Below are 26,083 nucleotides of genomic sequence, written 5' to 3'. Positions count from 1 at the left end.
TTATCTGCAACTCACCTTGCTACCAGTTGTTTATAAAAATATATTTTATATTCGATATTCTTACGTGACCCACCCAGCCCTGTAAGCTGAAATGATCCGTAAAACAATTTCGTGTCTTTGTGTCGTATGAACAAATCTGCACTAAAACTAAATTTAGGTTCAACTCGTAAACGCATGATCAGTTGTCAAACGAAAGTACGGTTGATATTCAAATGCATTATTTTTCTCTTTCTGGTATATTGTTTTAGTATGATGATGCTGCATTAATTAATATAAGTGTATATGAAGTAGAAACATCAAAAATAATCAACGGTTGCGATAGACACCTATAAACTGTTACATGCTCATAATATCACTTTAGTACATTAGGCAATATGGACGAATAATTATTGTTAAATTTATCAACAATAATATTTATCATTGTATTGTTGAAAACACATTAAGAATCTATTATTTACATACCATAATTATATTGCTGAATATCTTCATTTAACATATTTCTGGTCTAAAGAAAATTCCAGGTCACCTAGTTCACGGATAGCGTCTTTATTATATAACGATTATTTTACTGGCCGCCAACTCCGGTGATGACCTGTATATAAACTCTGAATGTCCGCGAATTGACTCGATATACCTCGCGGGTTGAAATGCAATGCTTAAAAGTGAGGCCTCGCTTCCATTGCTCTTTATACTTTTACATGTTAACATGTTGACAGGAATAAGGAAGTAAGTACTAAATATAAGAACATAGCCTTTTAAGTATAAACGCTCTTACGCTGGTAATACTCTGAAAATAAAAGGTGTACGCACAAACGGTATTGATGTCGAGAATTGAGTGTAAAACTGTTCTATCTATTAAGCCTTTTCATTCGAGATAAAATTGTTTCATACAGTAAAACAGTGTTACAAAGACGCGGATATTTTTCCAATGTTCTGGTGGTATACTCAAATCAGCCAATGGAATAAATGAAGTGTACCGGTATTCATTCGTACCTAGCCTCGGGAAATTTTATTGGAATTTTATTGGACACTTACAAAGGTCAGGCTAAGGTGAAAAGCTGGCTTAATACAGCTTACGCCGAAAAACTAACTCTTACTTAAATATATGGTGTAAATGGTTGACAACCCTTGAATAAGGGTCAATGTTATTTATATGGTGTAAATGGTTGACAACACTTGAATAAGGGTCAATGCTATATATATATGGTGTAAATGGTTGACAACACTTGAATAAGGGTCAATGTTATATATATGGTGTAAATGGTTGAAATCACTTGAATAAGGGTCAATGTTATATACATGTATATGGTGTAAATGGTTGACAGCACTTGAATAAGGGTCAATGTTATATATATGGTGTAAATGGTTGACAACACTTAAATAAGGGTCAATGTTATATATATGGTGTAAATGGTTGACAACACTTAAATAAGGGACAATATTATATATATGGTGTAAATGGTTGACAACACTTGAATAACGGTCAATGTTATAATTGTTGAGTTGCGAGTGTCAGGGTGGATAGATCGGTTGGTACAGTGCTGTACTTCAAATTCAAGGATGGCTGGTTCATTCCCCGGCCCGTCCACATTACTTGTATGATGACTGTGTCATTTTGCCTATACCTCTGATTTAAGTAGGGCGGTTGTCAGTTACAAACACAAGTACCGGGTATGTGCACAAAGAAGCTGTCGCCGTGGCGAAGTAGATAAATATTATGGTGTCCGCCTAGCGATGGGGACCTTACAGGTTCATATCCCATTGGGAGCATTCCTTTGATCTCCCCCAAAGACACCAAGTGCTGGTTATTATCCCAGGAAATAGACTCAAGAGCGTTTCAATGAGCAAAAGGCTTTCTAGGCAATTAGCTAAAATAATGGAAAGTGTGAGTTAGTTAACTGTCTGCCGTAAGGCGTTATATGACTAAAATAGTGTTGAAAATGATAAAAAACCCATCTTAATTTTAATTAGAAACTAACAAACAAACAGAGTTGAAAGCGCAGGAAATTGGAATAGGCATTTACATGTTTGGAATGATAAGCACTGGGTAAGGAATATACGCCCAGAGTTATTTTCTTCAGGCTTTTTCCGCTCAATTTTGGGAAAATGCCACACTGGAATTTTGGAAATTTCGCGTCGTGAAAACCCCAATTTTGGGAAAAAAAATAATCGCAAAATTGGCTCAATTGGGAAAAATTATCGCATGTAAATAGTGTTTCTTATATTTCAAAGAAGCTGTTAACTGGTAAATAACGACTATTTCGATAACTTATTATTAAAATTTTACAAAATATTATGAACATGTGTGATAAGTGCAGGTTTTTTAATCTGAATTTGGGGAAAAGGCCTGGCCTTTTTTGAGTTGAAAAAAATAGCGCGAAGCGCCGGATTTTGAGGAAAATAAGGAAAGTCTTAAATAGTCATTAACATATTTTACAGTTTTTAAAACAAATTCAAGGCAACAGATAATTTAATTATGCAATACTTTCTATTTTCTACACCGGATCAGGTTAACTTATATAATTTAAGGTTAAAAAAAAAAAAATTTTTTTTTTTGGGGAATTGGGAATTTTTTTTTTCAATTGGGGAAAAAACAACCAGATTTGCATTGGGAATGGGGCCGAATTTCGGACCCGTGGCATAGGGCGGAAAAAGCCTGTTCTTTCTGCATAACGCTCGGAAAATGTTTCTTACTATAATTTTGAGATAATAATTGCAAAATACGCATTTTGATGATATGAAGTATAAAGTATATTATCGATTAGGCTTTCCAGTAACATTTGCATCAAAATGATGCAAGGCAGGTAATATGTATTTGAGTCAAAAGTGAGAAAAATCCAAAATGTTTGCATCATAAGCAGGATTCTGCTTCAATGAAATCCATGAATTTTCTGTGGCTAGGTTCTGACAGCCTCAATTGCTCCCAGACGACCAACGAGTTGAGACATGCCCTGTTGCGTCCACCAAATAAGAAGAGGTTTGATGAAGAAAAAGAGGAAATCATGAGGGAAATTCAAGTAAAAGACCAAGAACTGGTAAATGATTTTGCGTTGTGATTTTTTCGCTTTTCAGATTATTTCTTTCTTTTGAATGCTGTGATGGCGATCTGAATGAAACTATTTTAGAATGGTGATGTATGGTAAGCCTTTATGATGTAAGAAAAAAAAGGTTGAAAGAATGCCACCACAGTCATATTTCTTCATAAATTTTAATATTATAAAGCAACAGTCTAATAAAAGAAAAGCAAGGCCAAAATTAATTGCATGAAAAAACAGGGTTTTTTAAAAATAATAAAATTGAAATATTCACACACACAATAGTCAAGACTTTAGTAATAAATACATGTACCTGTGTCTTTTACAGAAATCACTCGCAGCTGTAAGCCCAAATGCGAAGACAGCGCGACATAAAGAAATAAGACTCGAAAGGGAAGCTGCAATTGCCAAACGTAGAAATATTGATACAGAGCTAGCAACCCTGAAGCAGCAAATTACAGAGAAGGTAAATTATTGAAGAACACTGCATGTGCTCCAGCTCTGGTTTTAATCCATTTATGCCTAGCATCTAGAAAAAAAGGCATTCTTTTAAGCAAACAGCGTAAACCCAGATGAGACGCCGCATGATGTGGCGTCTCATCAGGGTCTGCGCTGTTTGCTTAAAAGAATTTATGTAAGAAATATTCTAAATATAGAAATAAATATACTTAACAACCCTAATTTTGTAAATAAATTGATCCATTTTAGAAGGATGGGAGAGTTCACTAGGCATAAATGGGTTAAATTGTAGTTTTATTTCCTTCTCTCAATCATTCTTATATCAAGGGCATTTGAAACTTTGTGGTCATGTGGGGCTCTAAACTGTCACTGGGGCATATTAAACATTAAACATTTTTGTACATTTTAGAGGGCATTGATGTATTGATTATTGTTCAGCTGGCTCCCAATGATATATCTCATTACTTTACAAGTAAGTGATAGTCATGTGTGTATATAAATTTGGACACCTGCAAAAAAAGTGGTATAAAAGCATGGGAATACCTAATATGGGGACCCTCCGGTAAGCAACACAAAAGTGTTTTTGGGATCATATTTGGGGCCAGAATTCAGCCCCTTTCCCAATCTTAAAAAGAAGATATTTTTTCCCAACGGACTGATTAAAATTCACAACTGAAGGTTTTCACAATAATGTTTTTTTTATCCTGCCTTTGTTGCAAACATTGACCTCAAAGGCCCTTTTTGCCAAAAAACAACCTGCAAAGCTTATTGCATAGTACCATATCTTACCTCAGATGGGCCAGCTGTCACGCACAGAGTCAAACCTGCACATCAAGAATGAGCAGAAGATTGACGACACCATCAAGAAGCTTGAGTGGCAGCTGAGACAACAGAACTTCCGGCTCGCCGAGGAGCGCAGGATAGTGGCCGAGGTCGACAAACTCAAACGCTCCAAGAAATTCCTCGAGTAAGACCTAACCAATCGATTCATATTCTTAAGCCTAAAAATAAAGAATACTTTTAACCTTTTCCCACTCAGAATTAAAGTGAAAATGGCTATGTGCAAACAGCATAAAACCAGAACTGCCTGCGAGTAACTCACCCGCTGTTCAGGTTATAAGCTGTTTGCTGCTCATTAGTATCTGAGGGATGGAAATGAAGCCTTAAAAATTGGATCTACATTGTAGTTAGAAAGGTCTTTAACCCTTTGCATGCTGGGAAATTTGTCATCTGCTAAAATGTCGTCTGCTGAATTTCTAAAATTAGCATTTTCTTCGATTTTTTTTCACAGAATACTATCAGAATAGCAAACAGTTTGGATCCTGATGAGACGCCACGTTCTGTGGCGTCTCATCTGGATCCAAACTGTTTGCAAAGTCCTTCAAAATTCGGTTCCCGCACTGAAAGAGTTAATTAAATTTAACTTTGTAAGGGACACAGTGTGTCAAAATATGTATCTAAGTGATAAAGAGTTATAGACTTTAATGTACTAAAATTGCTTGAAAATCAAGTTAAGCATGGCAGTTAACACCTATAATTTAGTTATTCTAAGTTAAGAGCAGTTAATATGTTAATATTCTGCCTGTTCCCAGAGAATACAACTCACAGAAGAAAGAAGTGGACAAGATGAGGGCAGCCCAGAAAAAGTTCAGAGAGGAAAAAGACGTAAGAAACTTATTGCATAAGCAGCACAAATATATAAGTTTGTGGAGCAAATAATATACATGTTTCTCGAGTACGGTAGTTATAGTTAGTTCTAAAATTTCTCATGCAGATTCGGAACAAAAACCACTCAGGCCATTGTTTCTTATCTTTCGGTTTACAAAAGGTCTTCAATCATATTGAATGTACATGTGTATATAAACAACATTTATATTCTCAAATATGATTTCATCTTTTCAAAAAGGCAAGAAAGATCTAAATTTACATTTGAATACATTAAGGAAACTTTTTTTTCGTTAAGTCATAGAAACTTTTCTCTTTTAATTTTTTAGAATAACAAATCCAATATTTATATACTAATATGGTCTTTCATTAGAAAAATGAATGTTTTATTTTTATTTGTATTCCCTCTTCTATGGCCTGCATTTCATAAAGTTAAGAAAAAAACAATGAACGGCCTTTTATCATAAACCTAAGAAAAAACAATTAATGGTCTTTTCTCATAAACCAAAGAATGAACAAATAATGGCATGAGTGTAGATTGACAACAATTTCAGGTCATCCACCAGACAGTGTTCAGTTTGAACAAGCAGGAGGAAGAGCTTCGGAAAACCAGTCAGGACCAGAAAATGAAATATGAGGAGTGTAAAAGAGGTATGTAAACCAGTCAGGACCAGAAAATAAAATATGAGGAGTGTAAAAGAGGTATGTAAACCAGTCAGGACCAGACAATAAAATATGAGGAGTGTAAAAAGGTATGTAAGCCAGTCAGGACCAGACAATGGATATGAAGAGTGTAAAAGAGGTATGTAAACCAGTCAGGACCCGAAAATAAAATATGAGGAGTGTAAAAGAGGTATGTAAACCAGTCAGGACCAGAAAATAAAATATGAGGAGTGTAAAAGAGGTATGTAAGCCAGTCAGGACCAGAAAATAAAATATGAGGAATGTAAAAGAGGTATGTAAGCCAGTCAGGACCAGACAATAAAATATGAGGAGTGTAAAAGAGGTATGTAAACCAGTCGGGTTTATTTCTCAGATACGCAATCTGACTCATTTGCAGTCCCATAGAAAGTCTATTTAAATTTAAGACGTTTTTATCTAGAGTCAAGTTTTTAAGGTTTCATTTCCGACCTTAACATACTGATGAGCAACAAACAGCATAAAACATTAACAGATTGTGAGTTACTTGCAGGCTGTTCTGGTTTTATGCTGGTTGCATGTAGCCATTTTCACTTTGCCTCTGAGCAATAAAGGGTTAAGGCTAATTGGTGATATTTTTTCATATTTTCACTTGTTTATGTTTGTAAAGGCAGATATTATTAGTCTTTTTAAACCTTGCCTGTCTGTTCTACCAAATTCTTGGTTAAACTCAAAATGATGTGTTTTGATAGCATTACTAATGCTTACTTAAAAGCTTTGATTCTTGCTTAGATGATGTCTATAAACAATTAACACACCTATATCTCTGGACTTCGACATATTAACATGAGCGAATGAATCAAAATCATCAAATCTTCCACTTGGGGCATATTGGCATTTATTAAACCCAGCTTCTTGTTTTTAATGTTCAACTGTATATTTTTACACTATATTAGAGTCACGTACTGGGTAATATAGGCTTAATGCATGTTCATCAAGTGTCATCCCAGAACAGCCTGTACATATTGCACAGGCTAATCAGGGACCACATTTGCGCCTATACTGGATTTTTGTTAGAAAATACTGCCTTCAACAAGAAATACAATAATAGCGGAAAGTGTTTCCCCTTATACGCCTGAGCGGACTGTACAGGCTACCTGTAATCTGCATTAAGGCCTATTTCCCCATAACAAGGCTCATGAATTTTCAGAGTTGGACCGCCTGCATGAGAAGAAGCGGCAACTGTTGTCAGAGCAACAGAGGTGCGAGAATGAGCTGAAGCAATGGAGGTCACGCAAGAGAAGTGAGAGCTTCCGTAGACGGGAGGAGCTACGTCTGGCCAAGGAGGAGCAATGGCAGAAAGAACAGTGTGTTTTGTTTTTAGCTCACCTGTCAAGTGACATGGTGAGCTTATGTGACCGTGTGATGTCCAGCGTCCGTTGTGTGTGTGTGCCTGCTTCCGTCAGCAATTTGTTTTTGTAGACAGTAGAGGTCACAGTTTTCATCCAATCTTTATGAAATTTGGTCAAAATGTTTATCTTGATGAAATCTGGGTTGGGATTGTATTTGGGTCATCTGGGGTCAAAAACTAGGTCACTAGGTCAAATAATAGAAAAACCTTGTGTAGACAATATAGGTCGCAGTTTTCATCCAATCTTTATGAAATTTGGTCAGAATGTTTATCTTGATGAAATCTGGGTCGGGATTGTATTTGGGTCATCTGGGGTAAAAAACTAGGTCACTAGGTCAAATAATAGAAAAAAACGTCAACAATTTGTTTGTGTGGACTGTAGAGGTCACAGTTTTCATCCAATCTTTATGAAATTTAGTCAGAATGTTTAGCTTGAGGAAATCTGGGTTGGGATTGTATTTGGGTCATCTGGGGTCAAAAACTAGGTCACTAGGTCAAAACTAGGTCACTAGGTAAAATAATAGAAAAACCTTGTGTAGACAATAGAGGTCGCAGTTTTCATCCGTCGCAGTTTTCATCCAATCTTTATGAAATTTGGTCAGAATGTTTATCTTGATGAAATCTGGGTTGGGATTGTATTTGGGTCATCTGGTGTCAAAAACTATGTCACTAGGTCAAATAATAGAAAACCCTTGTGTAGACAATAGATGTCACAGTTTTCATCCAATCTTTATAAAATTTGGTCAGAATGTTTGTCTTGATGAAATCTGGGTTGGGATTGTATTTGGGTCATCTGGGGTCAAAGACTAGGTCACTATGTCAAATAATAGAGAAACCTTGTCTAGACAATAGAGGTCACAGTTTTCATCCAATCTTTATGAAATTTGGTCAGAATGTTTATCTTGATGAAATCTGGGTTGGGGTTGAATTTGGGTCATCTAGGGTCAAAAACTATGTCACTAGGTCAAATTAAAAAAACAACTTTTGTAGACAGTAGAGGTCACAGTTTTCATCCAAACTTAATTAAATTTGGCCAGACTGTTAATCATGATGAAATCTGGGTTGGGATTGTATTTGGGCCATTTGTAGTCAAAAAATAGGTCACTAGGTAAAATCATAGAAAAACCTTGTGTAGACAATAGAAGTCATAGTTTTCATCTGATCTTAATGAAGTATTGTCAGAATGTTAATCTTGATAATATCTGATTTTGAATCCTATATGGGTCATCTGGGGTCAAAAATTAGGTCACCGGGCAAATTCTAGTAAAACCTTGTGTAGATGAAAGAGGTCAAGTTTTCATCACGTCTTAATGACATTTTGTCAGAATGTATCAATTAATGAAATTTGGCTTGAGATTGTATATGGGTCTGATAGAATTTAAGTTGATGTAGCAAGGTTATTCAGGTGAGCAATTCAGGGCCATCATGGCCCTCTTGTTGTTTTATTGAGACTGGTTTAGCTTCTTAACATTTTATGCATGTATATTCTGACCAAAAAATTAACAAATACACAGCAGCTGTGTTTTTATATTCTGACAGGCACACAAATACCATCTTCTCTATACAAATTATACATTAACCCATTTATGCCTAGTGGACTCTCCCATCCATCTAAATTGGATCAATGTATTTCCAAAATAAGGGATGTCTAGTATATTTATGCCCCCCTCGAAGAAGAGGGGGTATATTGCTTTGCTCATGTCGGTCGGTCTTTCGGTCGGTCCGTCCACCAGGTGGTTGTCAGATGATAACTCAAGAACGCTTGGGCCTAGGATCATGAAACTTCATAGGTACATGGATCATGACTCGCAGATGACCCCTATTGATTTTGAGGTCACTAGGTCAAAGGTCAAGGTCACAGTGACCAAAAATAGTAAAATGGTTTTTGAATGATAACTCAAGAACCCATACGCCTAGGATCATGAAACTTCATGGGTAGATTGATCATGACTTGCAGATGACCCATATGGATTTTGAGGTCACTGGGTCAAAGGTCAAGGTCACGGTGACCCGAAATAGTAAAATGGTTTCCGGATGATAACTCAAGAATGCTTACGCCTAGGATCATGAAACTTCATGGGTAGATTGATCATGACTCGCAGATGACCCCTATTGATTTTGAGGTCACTTGGTCAAAGGTCAAGGTCACGGTGACCCAAAATAGTAAAATGGTTTTCGGATGATAACTCAAGAACGCATACGCCTAGGATCATGAAACTTCATAGGTAGATTGATCATGACTCGCAGATGACCCCTATTGATTTTGAGGTCACAAGGTCAAGGTCAATGTGACCCGAAATAGTAAAATGATTTTCGGATGATAACTCAAGAACGCTTTTGCCTAGGATCATGACACTTCATAGGTACAATGATCGTGACTCGCAGATGACCCCTATTGATTTTCAGGTCACTAGGTCAAAGGTCAAGGTCACAGTGACAAAAATCGTATTCGCACAATGGCTGCCACTACAACGGACAGCCCATATGGGGGGCATGCATGTTTTACAAACAGCCCTTGTTATTTCTACATTTAGAATATTTCTTAGAGAAATTCCTTTAAGCAAACAGCGCATCAGATTCATGCGGCGTCTCATCTGGGTCGACGCTGTTTGCCAAGGCCTTTTTTCTAGACGCTAGGCATGAATGGGTTAAGTATTGAAGAGCTCCTGTTTGTTCAAGAACTTGACCACTAAACATGCGATGTTCAAGTTTAATGCTGGATAATCATGGTTTATATTGCAGATTAATTGGAAATTAAATGTTGATTAAATCACACGCCTATGTTGGAAGATGTTTTTTCACAGTGATGACATATTTGCTGGTGTTTACAGACTGGAATTCGAAAAATATCGCCAGCCATTTGAGGATGAGATAAACCTCTGTAACACACTGATCAGTTATGTGCAGCGCTACGTAGAGAAAGATGACTCAGCATATTTAGCGAGTCCACGGGAAGAGAATCCCCACCCACCCTTGGGAAGCAGTAAGTGCCATCATGGAATACAGTTGTTTAACTTCTGTACATTACCATGTATAACGCGTTTTACATTGAAACAACAGCTATTCTGAATGCTAATTTGCTAAAAAATAATTGTGTTATAATAAATATCCACAATAGTTGTAGTGTGCATTATACAAGGTTGGGCATTATACATGGTTGCATGTAAATCATGGGAAAGTACAGTATTGCTGGTGGTGAAATAAAAATATTGATTTTGCAAGGTCTTGAGATAAAACTTAACACACTTGCATTAAGACAAATTTTCCGAAAACTAGGCTCTTATAATTCCCCTCCCTTCCATAGGTAGCTCATTTGGCCCAGCAGACAGTCTAGATGATGGCAAGTTTGTCCTACTAAAGAAATCAGAGGAGCCTAGCATTGACTACGCTGTGGGGAACCGACCCCGAAGATCCAGCAAGAAGAGCAGGAAACTCTCTGGGGTAAGTGGTTGTTGTCTAGTGTTTTGTGATTTGATAACAGTAAGATAGTGCACAATTATTTGACTTGATGGCCATTGGATATGGTCTGATATCTATTGGTATAAAAAGAATTTAATGACCAAGTGGTGTAGTGGATATGGTGTCTAGCAATCGGGAGGTCATGGGTTGGATCATAAATATGGGAGCATTCTTTAGATCTCCCCCATTGACACCAAGTACTGGTTCTAGTCCCAGGAAACGGACTCGAGTGTTTCAAATAAGCCTTAGGCTTTTTATGCAATCGAGCTGAAATAAATGGGTTTAAACTAACAAGATACATACTGTGGAACCGTTTATTTTCGCCAGCACGAAATTTGTCATTTAAAAAAATAGACATTTTTGTCAGCACTTAAATTCGCCAATTCCTGACTTTGAAAAAAATATAAATAAGAAATGCTTCAGTCAATACCTGATTTGTTTCTAAAACATGTCCGAAATATATCGCGTTGCGATAAATTGTAGTGAGGAAAGAGGGAGGACACTTGAGTATCACTTGCAGAAGGTGTGGCCGGTTTGTCATGTGCCATTATACTAGTCTTTTTTATCAGTTGATCAGTAATAGGCCCCGTTATGTATCATTATTATGATAAGTGGATAAGTGGGACTGAATAACCGTTAACGAGTGTTTGATACAGTGAAGCCAATTGCCAATTTGTCTTATTCATTTACTATCATTGCCAAACTAATAACAATCTTACCTTTATTGGCGCAAATTAGATAAGATGCGAACATTTTTGGTTACAATAAGTGTTAGCTAAATATTTGGTCAGGTCTCAATAAAGTTTCAAGAGTTTTGCATTGTAAATATTTGATCGCTTTGAGTACAGTAATTTGTCTTACATGTCGCTTTTAAAAATGTCAATGAATTTAGCAAATTTAAATAAATACACTAACTCCAATATAACGCATATGACGGGGACCAAGTCTCGAAAATGTGTTAAAAATTTCATAAACACAAACAAACGCCATTGTTTGGAAGTGTAAAATTAACACTGCATTATGGGACGGCGGTTTCATAGGGCACTATTCAGATTTACTTGTAACAACCAAGGGAAGAGTGAGTTTAAATTAGATTGAATGCAATAGGATACAAAGCTATGTTTTATTGCATCATACTCAGTCATTCGAAAAACGTGCATCCTGGGGATTTCCTGAAAATTGCGCGAAAATGAAAGTGAATTTCTGTAAACAATTGCCTTACGTTTGGATGGAACTAATCGTCATATTTGCTTATTTCTCTTTACCTGTTATGTTTTCAATTCCTACATGTAACAATTATTTGGAAGAGCTATCGTAAAATTTGTCAAAGTTGTTGATGATTAAAAAGATCGATAGCCCATAAACGAAACACAAGCTATTTTCACACCTGTATCGTATTTTAACGCTGTATTTGTTATCAATGCGGGAAATGTATATCAGTCAGGTGTTGATCATACATCCTCATCTTTAAAGGGAGTGGAGGCTGTATAATCTACAACAACACTGAAAAACACAATGCACACAATGGGTAATAAAGTTGTTAACAATAGGCGCTCATCAATACTATTCTACCTAAACGAAGTCAACGCAGTTGATACAGCTGTAAAACTGCACACGCATTTTACAGCAATGTCATGTGTCAGTTAAGTACACTGTGTAATAGACACCCCTTTGTGTCAAAACCAGATTATCTTGATTACGAAACAGTCGGATTATGTATGCGTTGATTACGTTGGATTTTAATGCCTCATGTCTTCGGTAATTCAGTCTTAATTTTGTTCAAATATCTTTGTAGCAGTGTTTGTTTTATCTTCAGACCAAGCCGTTGCCCCACACACCACAGATCCTGAAGCAGTTCTCCTCCCTGAAGCTGGAAGCCCCTGGCAACGTCTCCAAGGTGCAGAGCACGCTTGATCAGCTGACCGAGAGAAAGGTAACACTCCACTCACTTTCTGGTTTGAAAATTAATAGTATGTGAGCCTTGCTCTGAGAGAACGGGTGCTAAATGCATGTGTCGTAAGTGCTGCCCCAGATTAGACTGTGAAGGCCGCACAGGCTATTCAGAGACGACTCTTTCCGCCTAAATAGGATTTTGGTTTAGAAAGAGACTTCTTTCAAATGAAAAATACTATAAGAGGGGAAAGTGTCATCCCTGATTTGGGACGACACTTTCCGCACAAGCATTAAGCCCTTTTTTCCCCATAGTCCAGCTCATATACATATAGTATTAAATTAAGGCAATCTTTGAATGAGTCCATAATCATGGTTGCATGTCTCTGTCTTTTAAAATTGGATCTGAATTGAAATTTCTGGGTAAGGAGAGGATATATGCCAACTCTAAGTGTACTATAAGTTATAGTATACTTACATTGAAGTTCATTTGCTTTCTTTAAATTTAAGTTCAACCCATACCTGAAATTTCCCCTGCAGAAATACTTTGAAGAGCAGGCAGCCCTGAAGTCGCTTCAGATGCTGGGCAACCTTAACAGCTCATTCAGTGGGTCCATGACAGGAACCCTGGACTCACCGATGCGTGAGCGGGCAACCACGTGGGGGATGTTCGAGATGCCGCCTGCCATATTGGAGACCCGGACGCCCAGCGACACCGGGGAGAGTGGGATCCACGACATGTCCCGCCAGGCCAGCAAGACTGAGAGCTCTGAGAGCACGGCGGAGGTCTCCCATTGTGATCAGGTGAGAGGCATGAGTGGTCTCCCATTGTGATCAGGTGAGAGGCATGAGTGGTCTCCCATTGTGATCAGGTGAGAGGCATGAGTGATCTCCCATTGTGATCAGGTGAGAGGCATGAGTGGTCTCCCATTGTGATCAGGTGAGAGGCATGAGTGGTCTCCCATTGTGATCAGGTGAGAGGCATGAGTGGTCTCCCATTGTGATCAGGTGAGAGGCATGAGTGGTCTACCATTGTGATCAGGTGAGAGGCATGAGTGGTCTCCCATTGTGATCAGGTGAGAGGCATGAGTGGTCTCCCATTGTGATCAGGCGTTAGGCATGAGTGGTCTCCCATTGTGATCAGGTGAGAGGCATGAGTGGTCTCCCATTGTGATCAGTTGGTGTTAAGTGTAGGATTTCCTTGGAGCTGTCTGGTTAGGGGAGTGGTAAATACATGCGCTTCTCACCAAGGCCACCGGGGTTTGATCCCTGCTACCGGAAGCACGTTAGTTTGGTTGGTGGTCTACAAATTTTGAAATCTAGGGGTTATGAGAAAAAAAATTAGGACTTAAGTGCCCAACTTTACCTTTTACCACTTAGATACATATTTTGACCATTTGTAAGTCCCTTAGAAAGTTAAATTTACTTAAAGACTTTTCTTACAAGATTCAAGTTTAATGGCTTCATTTTCAACCCTTAGATACTGATGAAAGGGTTAAATGGAAAATAAAATAGAAACAAATAATCACAAGTCTATGGTTTGTACATAGCCATTTTCACTTAGCTTCTGAGTGGGAAAGGATTAAAAGCGTCCTGATATCTGGTCTGACAAGGGCCAATCTCTAGGAGGTTTCGTAAGTGAGAAACACAATTCTCGTGCATCGTCATTTAAAAAATAATCAACCAATATTGCTGTACCTGAAGAATGCAAGTTATGTCATTGTACCCCCACAAACGAAGTTTAGGGGGGTATATAGGAGTGAACTTGTCGGTCGGTCGGTCAGTCGGTCGGTGGGTCTGTCTGTCAGTCCGTATTAACCGGTAAGTGTCCGCTCTCTAATTCAAGTAGTTTTCATCCAATCTTCACCAAACTTGGTCAGAAGTTGTATCTAGATGATGTCTAGGTCAAGTTTGAATATGGGTCATGCCAGGTCAAAAACTAGGTCACGGGGTAACTTAGTGCGTTTTAAGCCTCACCATGTTGTCCGCTCTCTAATTATCCCCCGCCAGAGGCAGAGGGATATTGTTTTGGCGTTGTCCGTCCGTCCGGCACTTTTGTGTCCGGAGCCATATCTTGGAAGTGCTTTGGCGGATTTCATTGAAACTTGGTATGAGTATATATATGCATAAGAGGATGATGCACGCCTAATGGCATTGTACACCATCTGTTAAAAACAGAGTTATGACCCTTTGTATCTTGAAAAAATGCTTTTTACTATAGGCACTTTTGTGTCCGGAGCCATATCTTGGAAGTGCTTCGGCGGATTTCATTGAAACTTGGTATGAGTATATATATGCATAAGAGAATGATGCACGCCAAATGGCATTGTACACCATCTGTTAAAAACAGAGTTATGGCCCTTTGCATCTTGAAAAAATGCTTTTTACTATAGGCACTTTTGTGTCCGGAGCCATATCTTGGAAGTGCTTCGGCGGATTTCATTGAAACTTGGTATGAGTATATATATGCATAAGAGGATGATGCACGCCAAATGGCATTGTATACTATCTGTTAAAAACAGAGTTATGGCCCTTTGTATCTTAAAAAAATGCTTTTTACTATAGGATTTTTTGTGTCGGGAGCCATATCTTGGAAGTGCTTTGGCGGATTTCATTGAAACTTGGTATGAGTATATATATATGGATAAGAAGATGATGCACGCCAAATGACATTGTACACCATCTGTTAATTACAGAGTTATGGCCCTTTGTATCTTGAAAAAATGCTTTTTTCAGTATCAACCCTTTTGTGTCAAGAAGAATATGGGCGGGGGATATCAATTCAACGAATTTGCTTGTTCAAGTAGTTTTCATCCAATCCTCACCAAACTTGGTCACAAGTTTTATCTAAATGATCCTTAGGACAAGTTTGAACATGGGCCATTCTGGGCCTGAAACTAGGTCACAGGGACACTTAGTGCGTTTTTTTACATTCAGCATGGTGTCCGCTCTCTAATTCAAGTAGTTTACATCCGATCTTCACCAAACTCGGTCAGAAGTTGTATGGAGATGATCTTAAGGCCAAGTTTGAACATGGGCCTTTCTGGGTATAAAACTAGGTCAAGGTGTCTCTTAGTGCATTTTAAAAATTGAGCATGGTGTCTGCTAGTTTTTGTGAAGACGACATGCAAAATATTATGTGTCAATGCGGCATGTGGGGGTAATAGTCACGTCTGTGACAAAGCAGTTAATCCATTAATATATAATTCAAAAGAGAAAAGTTTAGAAAAATATGATGGGGTTGTTTTGTAGCATGGATAAAGTTAATTTTAAATTAGGCAGACATTTTTAAAGTGGATAATGTGTTACAGTGAATTTTGATAGGGAAAACACTCAGTGTTCATACATGCTTTTTACATACAGTATATGGTATTTTTTAATGTTGTATAATTTATCAGTGGTTTGTATGTGAAAAAGAATATGTGTAAAAGTACATGTTTTTGCGAAAAAGTATGTGTGAATGGGTACACTGATCTATACCATGGCATATTCATGACCAATAATATATGTTTTAAATTGCTCTGCAAGATTTGTTTAGAATGCTTGCAAATGGGTCTTTAGCACAGACCAAAATTTACTGATTTCATACTACATGTACATACATATAGTATTATCATTTTGCAATTTGGAATATAATATTAACAATTATGATGAATTGACAATAGAAAGACTATTGTAGACTGACTTTACATTTTTTAATATAAGGGGGTAAATATTTATGAATTTGATAGTTTGATCTGAAATTTGCTTCTAATTTCAGTTGAATTATGATTGTTTTATCCAAAATGTGCTTCTAATTTCTGTTAAAAAGTATAATTTGATCTGGACTTTGATTCTAATTTCTGTTCAAGAATGATAATTTGATCTGAAATATGCTCGTAATTTCAGTTCAAAAATGATAGTTTGATCTCAGATTTGCTTGTAATATTTTTGGTCAAAAATAATAATTTGATCTGAATTTGCTTATTATTTCTATTCAAAAAAGATAATTTGTTCTGAAATGTGCTTGTAATTTCTGTTCAAAAATGATAGTTTGATCTCAAATTCTTTTTTATTTCTGTAACACAATCAGGTTCTGGAGGATCTCATAAAGCAGTCTGCTGAATACCAGGAGAGCGAGGCATCCCGGTCGTCAGGGGATACCATCACCATGGAGATGGAAGAGATCCCTAGCAACCAGGCATACAGTAGCAACCAGACATCTGATTATGATCCAAAGTCAGCAGTGAGTCAGGATCATTCGGAAGCTGTGTTTGCTCAGGACAATCACTCCATGGACCATGACTTAGCTGAAATTAATTTGGGAAAGAAAACGATCTCGCAGTCGTTTGGTGATTTACTAAACAAGGGTGGGCACTTGTTCAGTTTGATGAACAAAGAAATCAGCTCCAATATAGAGAACTATGACACTGACTTTCCCCCAACATTGTGTTCAGGGACGGAAAAAGCATTAAGTGATAAAAGAGATTGTGATAATCTAAAAACAGCATCTGCAGGGGCCTCATTCTTGCAGATTTCCTCAGAAATAGGTGACGACTCATCGTTGACAGGTATCTCAGGTACATGTAAATCGCCAGTTTTGTATCAGGGTGTGACTGGATGTGATATCAAGACCATTAGTGCCTCTTGTGTGGTCGTCAAGGACAGACCACATGACCTGAACATAGCAACGGGTGGGGGAAAAGCCAGGGACAATATATGGCAGGTTATGACCCAACAGGGAGTGAACTGGAAACAAAACATGACAGGGACGGACTGTGATGACGAGGCGGTCGTTCGTGATTTAGATGAGCTTGAGCTAGAAAACGAAATCGACGAAGTCACTCATTTGTGATGAATGCTTGCTCTTAGGTTATAGTTTTTATTTACACTGTCAAAGTTTTATTTCACTTTTTGAGTCATATTTATTTGAAAAAAAAGTGATTTATTTTGTAATTCATTCAAGAATGTTGACTACGGTATACTGTGTGCATGGATTATTTGATTATCTTCAACTTTGATGTATGTTTTAATGCATTTCTTGTTTTGAATGCCTAACACCTATGAAAGATTTGTTCTTCATCAAATCCTTTTTAATTTTTATTTTATAATTTTTAGAATAATTTGTTTGGGCATTGAAAAAACATTCTTTCGTTGAATTGTTTTCAATTGTGGCAAGCTTGCAGCTTAGTACAAACAGGATTTTTAAGTAAAATTAATTTTTATTTATTATTTTGATTGTTTAATGATATTCAATATTTATGTATTTATTTAAAGGTACACAGCATCTATACAGAATGTTGTATTAGTATTAAGTTTTTATATAATGCTATTATTTTATTTAAAAAGTATTTCATCAGTTGAAAGATTATATGTGTCGCGTTCTAAGAAAACTGGGCATAATGCATGTGCATAGTGTTGTTCCAGATTAGCCTGTGCAGTCCGCACAGGCTAATCAGGGATGACATTTTCCGCCTTAACTGGATTTTCGTGTACAAGAGACTTCCTTTAAACAAAAAATTCCATAAAAGCGGAAAGTGTTGTCCCTGATTAGCCTGTGCGGACTGCTCAGGCTTATCAGGGACAACACTTTACGCACATGTATTAAGCCTAGTTTTCTCAGAACGGGACTCATATACATGAACCAGAATATATTGTGTGCTTAAGTAATCTCCATATGCTTTTGTTATACATTTTATGAAACTAAAAAAAAAATATATAAAAAAATATATATGGAGACATAGAATCTTAATTACTTAAGTTCCTGTAAAAGTCATCTCTGAACTTTTTTAAATTTAAATCTGTTCATAGTTTTGAGTAAGTGTAAAGTCTAGATTGCATGACTCTTGCCTTTAAGTTGCAGTGAACCTAAAGTATTAAGGCATTATTTATTACAGATCTACTGATATTAAGTTGTGCAATTGTAACTCTAAAAAACAGTTATTTATTATTGTGCTACTTGTGCTAAAATGTTTCCCGATTTGACCACTTAATTTTAAAACTTGGACTAAACTTTAAGCACATGCATCAATCCCTGTTTTCTGACCTGGTATAGGGGTTCTTTGTTTGTTTTTGCATGTCTATTAACCAAAAATGCTAATAAAAAAGAAGAAAAAAAAACAGCAAAATGAGCAACACAAAAATCAAACTAAAACCATAAACTGTGTAATGTATATATTATAAACAGTAAAGTATATTAAAGGGACCTTTTCAGGTTTTGATAAATTGACAGAATTGAAAAAAAGCAGATTTGCAAATTTTCATTGTAATTATGTTATTTGCTTGGAAAAAATATTACTGAACACTAACCATGCTCTAACATATCCATAATATGCATCTTTTGACGATTTAAAAACCTTAAAATTATTTAGCGTTGCAAACGCTTAACATTATTCAAGTTTTAAAGGCTTCATTTCCAACCCTTAGATACTAATAAGTAGCAAACAGCATAAAACCTGAACAGACTGCGAGTTAATCGCAGGCTGTTCTGGTTTTATGCTGTTTGCACATAGCCATTTTCTCTTTGCTTCTGAGTGGGAAAGGTTTAAATGGAAAATAAAATAAAAATAAACTAGAAATGGCGCGGCAGAGGCCGACGCGTATCCCCACGCCGAATGTTTGACCTAGGTGTGCCCCAGGGTTGGTAATGGGGCCATGCATAGCTGAGATTGACCGTATTGTCATAAGAGAAGTTCATCATCAATTAGAAGTGAATTGGTGTAGAAATGAAGAAGTTATAGTAAAAGGCAATTTTGGGTGGGTGTGACATGTGGGCAGGGCGCCCCAGGGTTGGTAATTGTGCCATGCATAGTTGAGATTGACCGTATTGTCATAAGAGAAGTTCAGTATCAATTTGAAGTGAATCGGTGTAGAAATGAAGAAATTATAGTAAAAGGCAATTTTGGGCGGGTGTGGTCTATGTGGGCGGGGCGCCCCAGGGTTGGTAATGGGGCCATGCATAGTTGAGATTGACTGTATTGTCATAAGAGAAGTTCAATATCAATTTGAAGTGAATCGGTGTAGAAATGAAGAAATTATAGTAAAGGCAATTTTGGGTGGGTGTGGTCTATGTGGGCGGGGCCCCAGGGTTGGTTATGGGGCCATGCATAGTTGAGATTGACCCTAATGTCATAAGAGAAGTTCAGTATCAATTTGAAGTGAATCCGGTATCAATTTGAAGTGAATCCGTGTAGAAATGAAAAAATGAAGAAATTATAGTAAAGGCAATTTTTGGTGGGTGTGGCCTATGTGGGCGGGCGCCCCAGGGTTGGGATTGGGGCCATGCATGGTTGAGATTGACCGTATTGTCATAAGAGAGGTCCAGTATCAATTTGAAGTGAATCGGTGTAGAAATAAAGAAGTAAATGTAAAATAACCTAAAAAAATGAGTGATAATTTCTGACGCGGCCCCACCCCAACCGCTATAACTTTTGACCCAGAGGTCAGATCAAAATTCCAAATAGTGCAGGGTCGCACATATGCTCATAGCTACCATGTGTGTAAGTTTCAAGGTTCTAGTGCTTTTAGTGTAGGAGGAGATAGTGGCCAGGACGGACGGACAGACAGACGGACGGACGGCGGAGATAACCACAATATCCCCACCTTTTTTTCAAAAAGCGTGGGGATAATAAACTCAAGTCTATGGTATAAATGAGGAATTTGCTTTGCTTAAAATTGTATGCAACAGTCATTAGACATTATTTTATAGTTAATAGACGACATTCAATAAACAGAATTTAGTTGGTTGTAATGACATTAATTGTGTTTTTAGCTCAATATGGATATAAATGTATTTCATGGGATACACATTTCATTGAGTACTTAAGTATATATACGTTATACACATATGCATTTAACTTTGATTCCATATTGTTCTTTCATTCCTTTTGGGTTTGTAATGCATTTGCCTATTCAGCTACATATTTTTATTTATTAGGTAATCGGTTTTGTGAAAATTAAGCAAAATGCATGTGTGTGAAGTTAATGGTATTTTTTGTTTAAAGGAAGTCCCTTTTTACCGAAAATCTAGTTAAAGCGGAAAGTGTCGTCCCTGATTAGCCTGTGTGGACTACACAGGCTAATCTGGGACGACACTTTACGCACATGCATTATGCCCAGTCCGCTCAGAATGTGACTCATATTTTTGTTTATAAGGTTATCTGTTTTGTCCTGAAACATTTTTGCTCATGATTTGAAAAGTTGGAGAATTGTTTTAACAGTCAAACGTGTGCTACATATATGTTTCACCGGCTTAAAAACCAAGGAGACAAAGAAACATTTGATTTGTTTCAGTTTTGTAAAAGTTGTCTCCCGTATCTAGGAGTTAGTTTCTGAAGACACCTAGCTGTTATCATTATGCGTGAATGACAACAATACTATATTATGGTTCTCACTTTGGTCTTCAACAAAACTGCCTACATGTATGAAATTATCTATAATCCAATTGTACAACTTCAAATAAAATTTGCTACATGACAATGAAATTCAGACTATGCTCACAAGTGTGTAAAAACATGACGCCCATATAACGTAGATAGGAAGACATTCAGGGTAATGATGTTGGTATATGTATTGAGACTTTGTTTTAAAAGTTTAATTATTAAATATACAGAAACTAAACAATTGTGTTGCATTGTTTTACATCTAGCCATCTGGCTTGAATGTGTGACTTCAAAAATCTGTTTTAATTAAGTGTGTTGTTTTTATGCCCCCGAAGGAGGGCATATAGTGATCGGACCGTCCGTTGGTCCGTCTGTCTGTCTGTCTTTCCGTCACACTTTGCATTTAGGTTTCGCATATAGGTTTCAAAAAATGCTCATAACTTCTATGTCGCTTCAGATAGCAACTTGATGTTTGGCATGCATGTGTATCTCATGGAGCTGCACATTTTGAGTAATGAAAGGTCACGGTCATCCTTCAAGGTCAAATGTCAAATATATGGCTTCAAAGCGGCACAGAAGGGGGCATTGTGTTTCTGACAAACATCTCTTGTTTAAATACATATGATTAACTGCATATAGTGTAAACTGATGCATGTTGGTATTCTGTGACTAAAGCTGTTCTTGTTAAATGATTTTTTTAGTCATAAGCATGCTGAAATATTAAAGCATATACCATTATATAGTCAATGTGTGTTCCCTTCCGAAATGACTTTATTAAATTATATTAATGCAATTCACATATCAGTTTTTTATACTACATGTATCATTTGTAGTAAGTTTTTCAGAAAATTGGTATCTGTGTGTACGTACGTACGTGCATATGTAATTATCCCCCGCCAGAGGCAGGGAATATTGTTTTGGCGTTGTCCGTCCGTCTTTCCGCCCGTCCGTCTGGCACTTTTATGTCAGGAGCCATATCTTGGAATAGCTTTGGCGGACTTCATTGAAACTTGGTATGAGTATATATATGGATAAGAGGATGATGCACGCCAAATGGCATTGTAAACCATCTGTTAATTATGGAGTTATGGCCCTTTGTATCTTGAAAAAATGCTTTTTTGTGTCCGGAGCCATATCTTGGAAGTGCTTTGGCAGATTTCATTGAAACTGAGTATGAGTATATATATATGTGGATAAGAGGATGATGCACGCCAAATGGCATTGTACACCATCGCATAATAACGGAGTTTTGGCCCTTTGCATCTGGAAAAAATGCTTTTTTGAGAGTCAAATATAACATTTTGTGCCCAGAAGCATATTGGCGGGGGATATCAATTCAATGAATTTGCTTGTTTTACTGAACTTTTACATGGATAGAAATTTTGCATGAAAGGGGCATTGAATGCATATCTGAAAAAGTATAAGTATATTAAGAGATAAAGTATTGTTAAGTATTGAGGATGATTTTTATGCCCCGGAAGGAGGGCATATAGTGATCGGACTGTCCGTCCGTCTGTCTGTCCGTCACACTTTGCGTTTAGGTTTTGAAAAATGCTCATAACTTCTATGTCGCTTTAGATAGCAATTTCATATTTGGCATGCATGTGTATATGGACAAGGCCTTTCCATACGCACACAACTTTTGACCGCTGTGACCTTGACCTTAGGGTCCACGTATAGGTTTCGAAATCTGCTTTTAGGTTTCGAAAAAAGCTCATAACTTCTATCAAGTGTTTATAGGGGGCAGAAGTCATCCTATGGTGACAGCTCTTGTTGTTTAGTGAACTAGTGAGGATTAATTTGCTTTGTTACCGGTAATCAGTGAGGTTCATTCTAAGTTATTGTATATGAAAAAAAGAAACATTGTGATTATTATGTTTTATTAAATAATGATAATATACCATACATCGAATTGATTGAAAATGTTGTAACTGATGTGTTACAAATGGGTGCAAAATGTTAAGCAGATTTAGAGGATATTGGTTGGTTTCATTAGATCATTAACTTTTTATGCTCCCCCCAAAAAATTTTAGGGGGAGCATATAGTCGCCGCTTCATCTGTCCGTGCGTGTGTCCATCCATGCACAATTTTTGTCCGGGCTATTTCTCAGCAATTAATGACCGGAATTCAATTAAACTTTATGGGAAGCTTCACTACCTAGAGGAGATGTGCATATTATCAGGGGGTTCTGGTCGGATGATTTTTCACAGTTATGGCCCTTTGAAATTTTCTATAAAAAAATATTGTTCCCCCCAAATACTGTGCCCTCAAGACGTTTCCTTTAATCTGAATTTATAGTGCAATATTGTGACAAAAAAAAACTTTGGGGAGCATCAACCGTCTCCGACGGTTTCTTGTATTCTTGAGTGATCAAAGAAATTTGTAGTTTCACTAGTGAATAAAAAAAAATAGAACTGAACCCAACATTTTATTAATTACATTTTTAAAGGGTTTTACTGGAGAATTGTGCAGTGATACTAATGTCATGACATCAAAATATCGATATCATTTTGCAAGTTTTGAGTCTGGTATTGTTTATGTTCAATTTTATTTTTATTGAAATTCAGGCACCAAGCATAACAGTGCAACATATCGGAAACTTTGACTGTTTTGTTTTCATTGAATGAAACAGTGAATAATCAGTTTAAAATCATAATTATGTCCTTACAAATCACAAAGCATAAAATAAACCATATATGTGCTCACTCCTGGTACATTGTTCACTTTTTTTACAATGTATGTTCATGTTGAAATTTTCTATAGCAAATTGTATATACTGATCCATGCAATATTTTTTTCAGAGACATGTTCTGTTAAATGTATCTTTTTTTAAAATGTTTTTTGAATGGATTATTGCTGTTGGATAAATCATAAAATGTTGAATGATACTTAGTGTTGTTAAATATTATACCCTAAAAATGTTAACATCTACATACTGGGCTCATTACTTACTGTTAAGGTGCTTCTTACAGGTCTTACATTTCTGAAGTCAGTTTGGTTCCATTTAAGCTCATTTTTATGCCCCCGGTAGGGTGGCATATAGCAGTTGAACTGTCCGTCAGTATGTCAGTCTGAAAAAAAAATTGACCATAACTTTTGCAATATTAAAGATAGCAACTTGATATTTGGAATGCACGTGTATCTCATGAAGCTGCACATTTTGAGTGGTGGAAGTTCAAGGTCATCCTTTAAGGTCAAAGGTCAAAAAAATAAAAATATTTCAAAGCAGCGCAATAGGGGGCATTGTGTTTCTGACAAACACGTCTCTTGTTGAATTTAATTGTAGCCAAGAATCAACATATAATTACATGGTCTACGAACGAATCTTAGACTAAAACTAGTCTTATTCTGTCAAAAGACAAGGATTTAAAACTTGTAAGAGACCTTTTCCTGTGTAAATACAATTTTCTAATGCTCTTGTAGCAATTTGAAATGTACTGTCCTTGCATCTGTTGGTCATTTGGTCCTTGAAGTATTCTCCATGATATCTGGAGAATGTTTGAACTAACGTCATTTATGTTAGTATGCTGATTACTTTTGAAAAGGGGGAGATGCATTACATTTTGAGACTTAAAAGGTCAAGGTCACAGATTTTGTTTCTGCAGTAAAATGAAAACTGTTGTCATCTAAATAGGTACGCGAGAGGTAAAGAAGATGCCAATCAGCCGAGGTCACCATGTCAAAAAACAAGGTCACAGGGGCTTTTAAAATGAACACTGGTTTCTTTATATACCATTTTCTTTCTAGAGGGTATCTTATTTTAAATCTGTGATGTGGACATACCAGTAATAACAAGACTATTGCCAAGCAATATAGCCCCCTACCGGCTCCATCATTGTCAGAAATTCCACCATTGTCAGATTTTTTATTTTTAGCTCACCTGAGCACAACGTGCTCATAGTGAGCTTTTGTGATCGCCTTTTGTCCGTCTTGCGTCGTCAACATTTTGCCTTTTGAACACTCTAGAGGCCACATTTATTGTCTGATCTTCATGAAATTTGGTCAGAACATTTGTCCCATTGATACCTCGACTGAGTTCGAAACTGGGTCATGCTGGGTCAAAAACTAGGTCACTAGGTCAAAAAAAGAAAAACCTTGTGAACACTGTAGAAGTCACATTTGATGCCCAATCTTCATGTAACTTTGTCAAAATGTTTGTCTAAATGATATGTTGGTCGAGTTCAAAAATGGTTTTGGTCCGTTGAAAAACATGGCTGCCAGGGGGCGGGGCAGTATTCCTTATATGGCTATAGAGAAACCTTATGAACACTCTACAAGTCACAATTTTCGCCCAATCATCATGAAACTTGGTCAAACATTGGTTTCATTGATATCTCGGACGAGTTCGAAAATGGTCCAGATCGGTGAAAAAACATGGCCGCCAGGGGGCGTGGCAGTTTTTCTTATATGGCTATAGTAAAACCTTGTTAACACTCTAGAGGCCACATTTATTGTCCAATCTTCATGAAATTTGGTCAGAAGATTGGTCTGTATGATATCTTGGATGAGTTCAAAAATGGTAACATTTGCTTGTAAAACATGGCTGCCAAAGGGTGGGGCATTTTTCCTTATATGCCTATATATGGCTATAGTAAAATGTTGTTAACACTCTAGAGTCCACATTTATTGTCCGATCTTCATGAAACTTGGTCAGAGATTAATCCCAAAAATATCTTGGACAAGTTAAAAAATGATGCCCGTTGGTTGAAAAACATGGCCGCCAGGGGGCAGGGCATTTTTCCTTATATTGCTATAGTAAAACCTTGTTTACACTCTAGAGGCCACATTTATTTTCCGATCTTCATGAACTTTGGTCAGAAGATTTGTCCTAATGATATCTTGGATGAGTTCGAAAATGGTTTTGGTTGCTTAAAAAACATTGCCACCAGGGGGCGGGGCATTTTCCCTAATATGGCTATATATCATGCTTTTGTAAAACCTTGTTAACATTCTAGTTTATTTGTTGCCATAGCAACCAGAATTTTTGACGTAGGAACAAAATGAAATGACGTGCATAATGTCCATATTGCCATCTATGCATGTTTCAAGTTTCATGAAAAAATATTAAGAACTTTTAAAGTTATCGCAGGATCCAGAAGTGTGACTGACTGACAGACAGAGCGCAAACCATAAGTCCCCTCCGGTGAAATCGGTAGGGGACAAT

At 37.0% G+C, this 26,083-nt stretch overlaps 1 protein-coding gene across 2 annotated transcripts in view; it reads left to right on the top strand.

Moving 5' to 3' along the window:
- LOC127847865 (myosin-2 heavy chain-like) overlaps window positions 1-23,807 on the top strand; it is a 33,851-nt gene extending 10,044 nt beyond the window's left edge. For both annotated transcript variants that reach the window (XM_052380073.1, XM_052380074.1), the window contains exons 2-12: window positions 2,902-3,035; window positions 3,364-3,501; window positions 4,289-4,461; window positions 5,087-5,159; window positions 5,714-5,810; window positions 7,009-7,165; window positions 10,041-10,192; window positions 10,514-10,650; window positions 12,485-12,601; window positions 13,099-13,362; window positions 16,631-23,807. In XM_052380073.1, coding sequence (XP_052236033.1) covers window positions 2,902-3,035; window positions 3,364-3,501; window positions 4,289-4,461; window positions 5,087-5,159; window positions 5,714-5,810; window positions 7,009-7,165; window positions 10,041-10,192; window positions 10,514-10,650; window positions 12,485-12,601; window positions 13,099-13,362; window positions 16,631-17,392 — 2,204 coding nt within the window. In that variant the 3' untranslated portion in view covers window positions 17,393-23,807. The remainder of the gene's footprint in view (window positions 1-2,901; window positions 3,036-3,363; window positions 3,502-4,288; window positions 4,462-5,086; window positions 5,160-5,713; window positions 5,811-7,008; window positions 7,166-10,040; window positions 10,193-10,513; window positions 10,651-12,484; window positions 12,602-13,098; window positions 13,363-16,630) is intronic.
- The last annotated feature ends 2,276 nt before the right edge of the window (window positions 23,808-26,083 follow it).

Source organism: Dreissena polymorpha, chromosome 10, assembly GCF_020536995.1.
Source record: "Dreissena polymorpha isolate Duluth1 chromosome 10, UMN_Dpol_1.0, whole genome shotgun sequence".
Classification (NCBI taxonomy): Eukaryota; Metazoa; Mollusca; class Bivalvia; order Myida; family Dreissenidae; genus Dreissena; species Dreissena polymorpha.
Note: the sequence above shows the minus strand (reverse complement) of the source record. Positions and strands in the feature narration are given on the sequence as shown.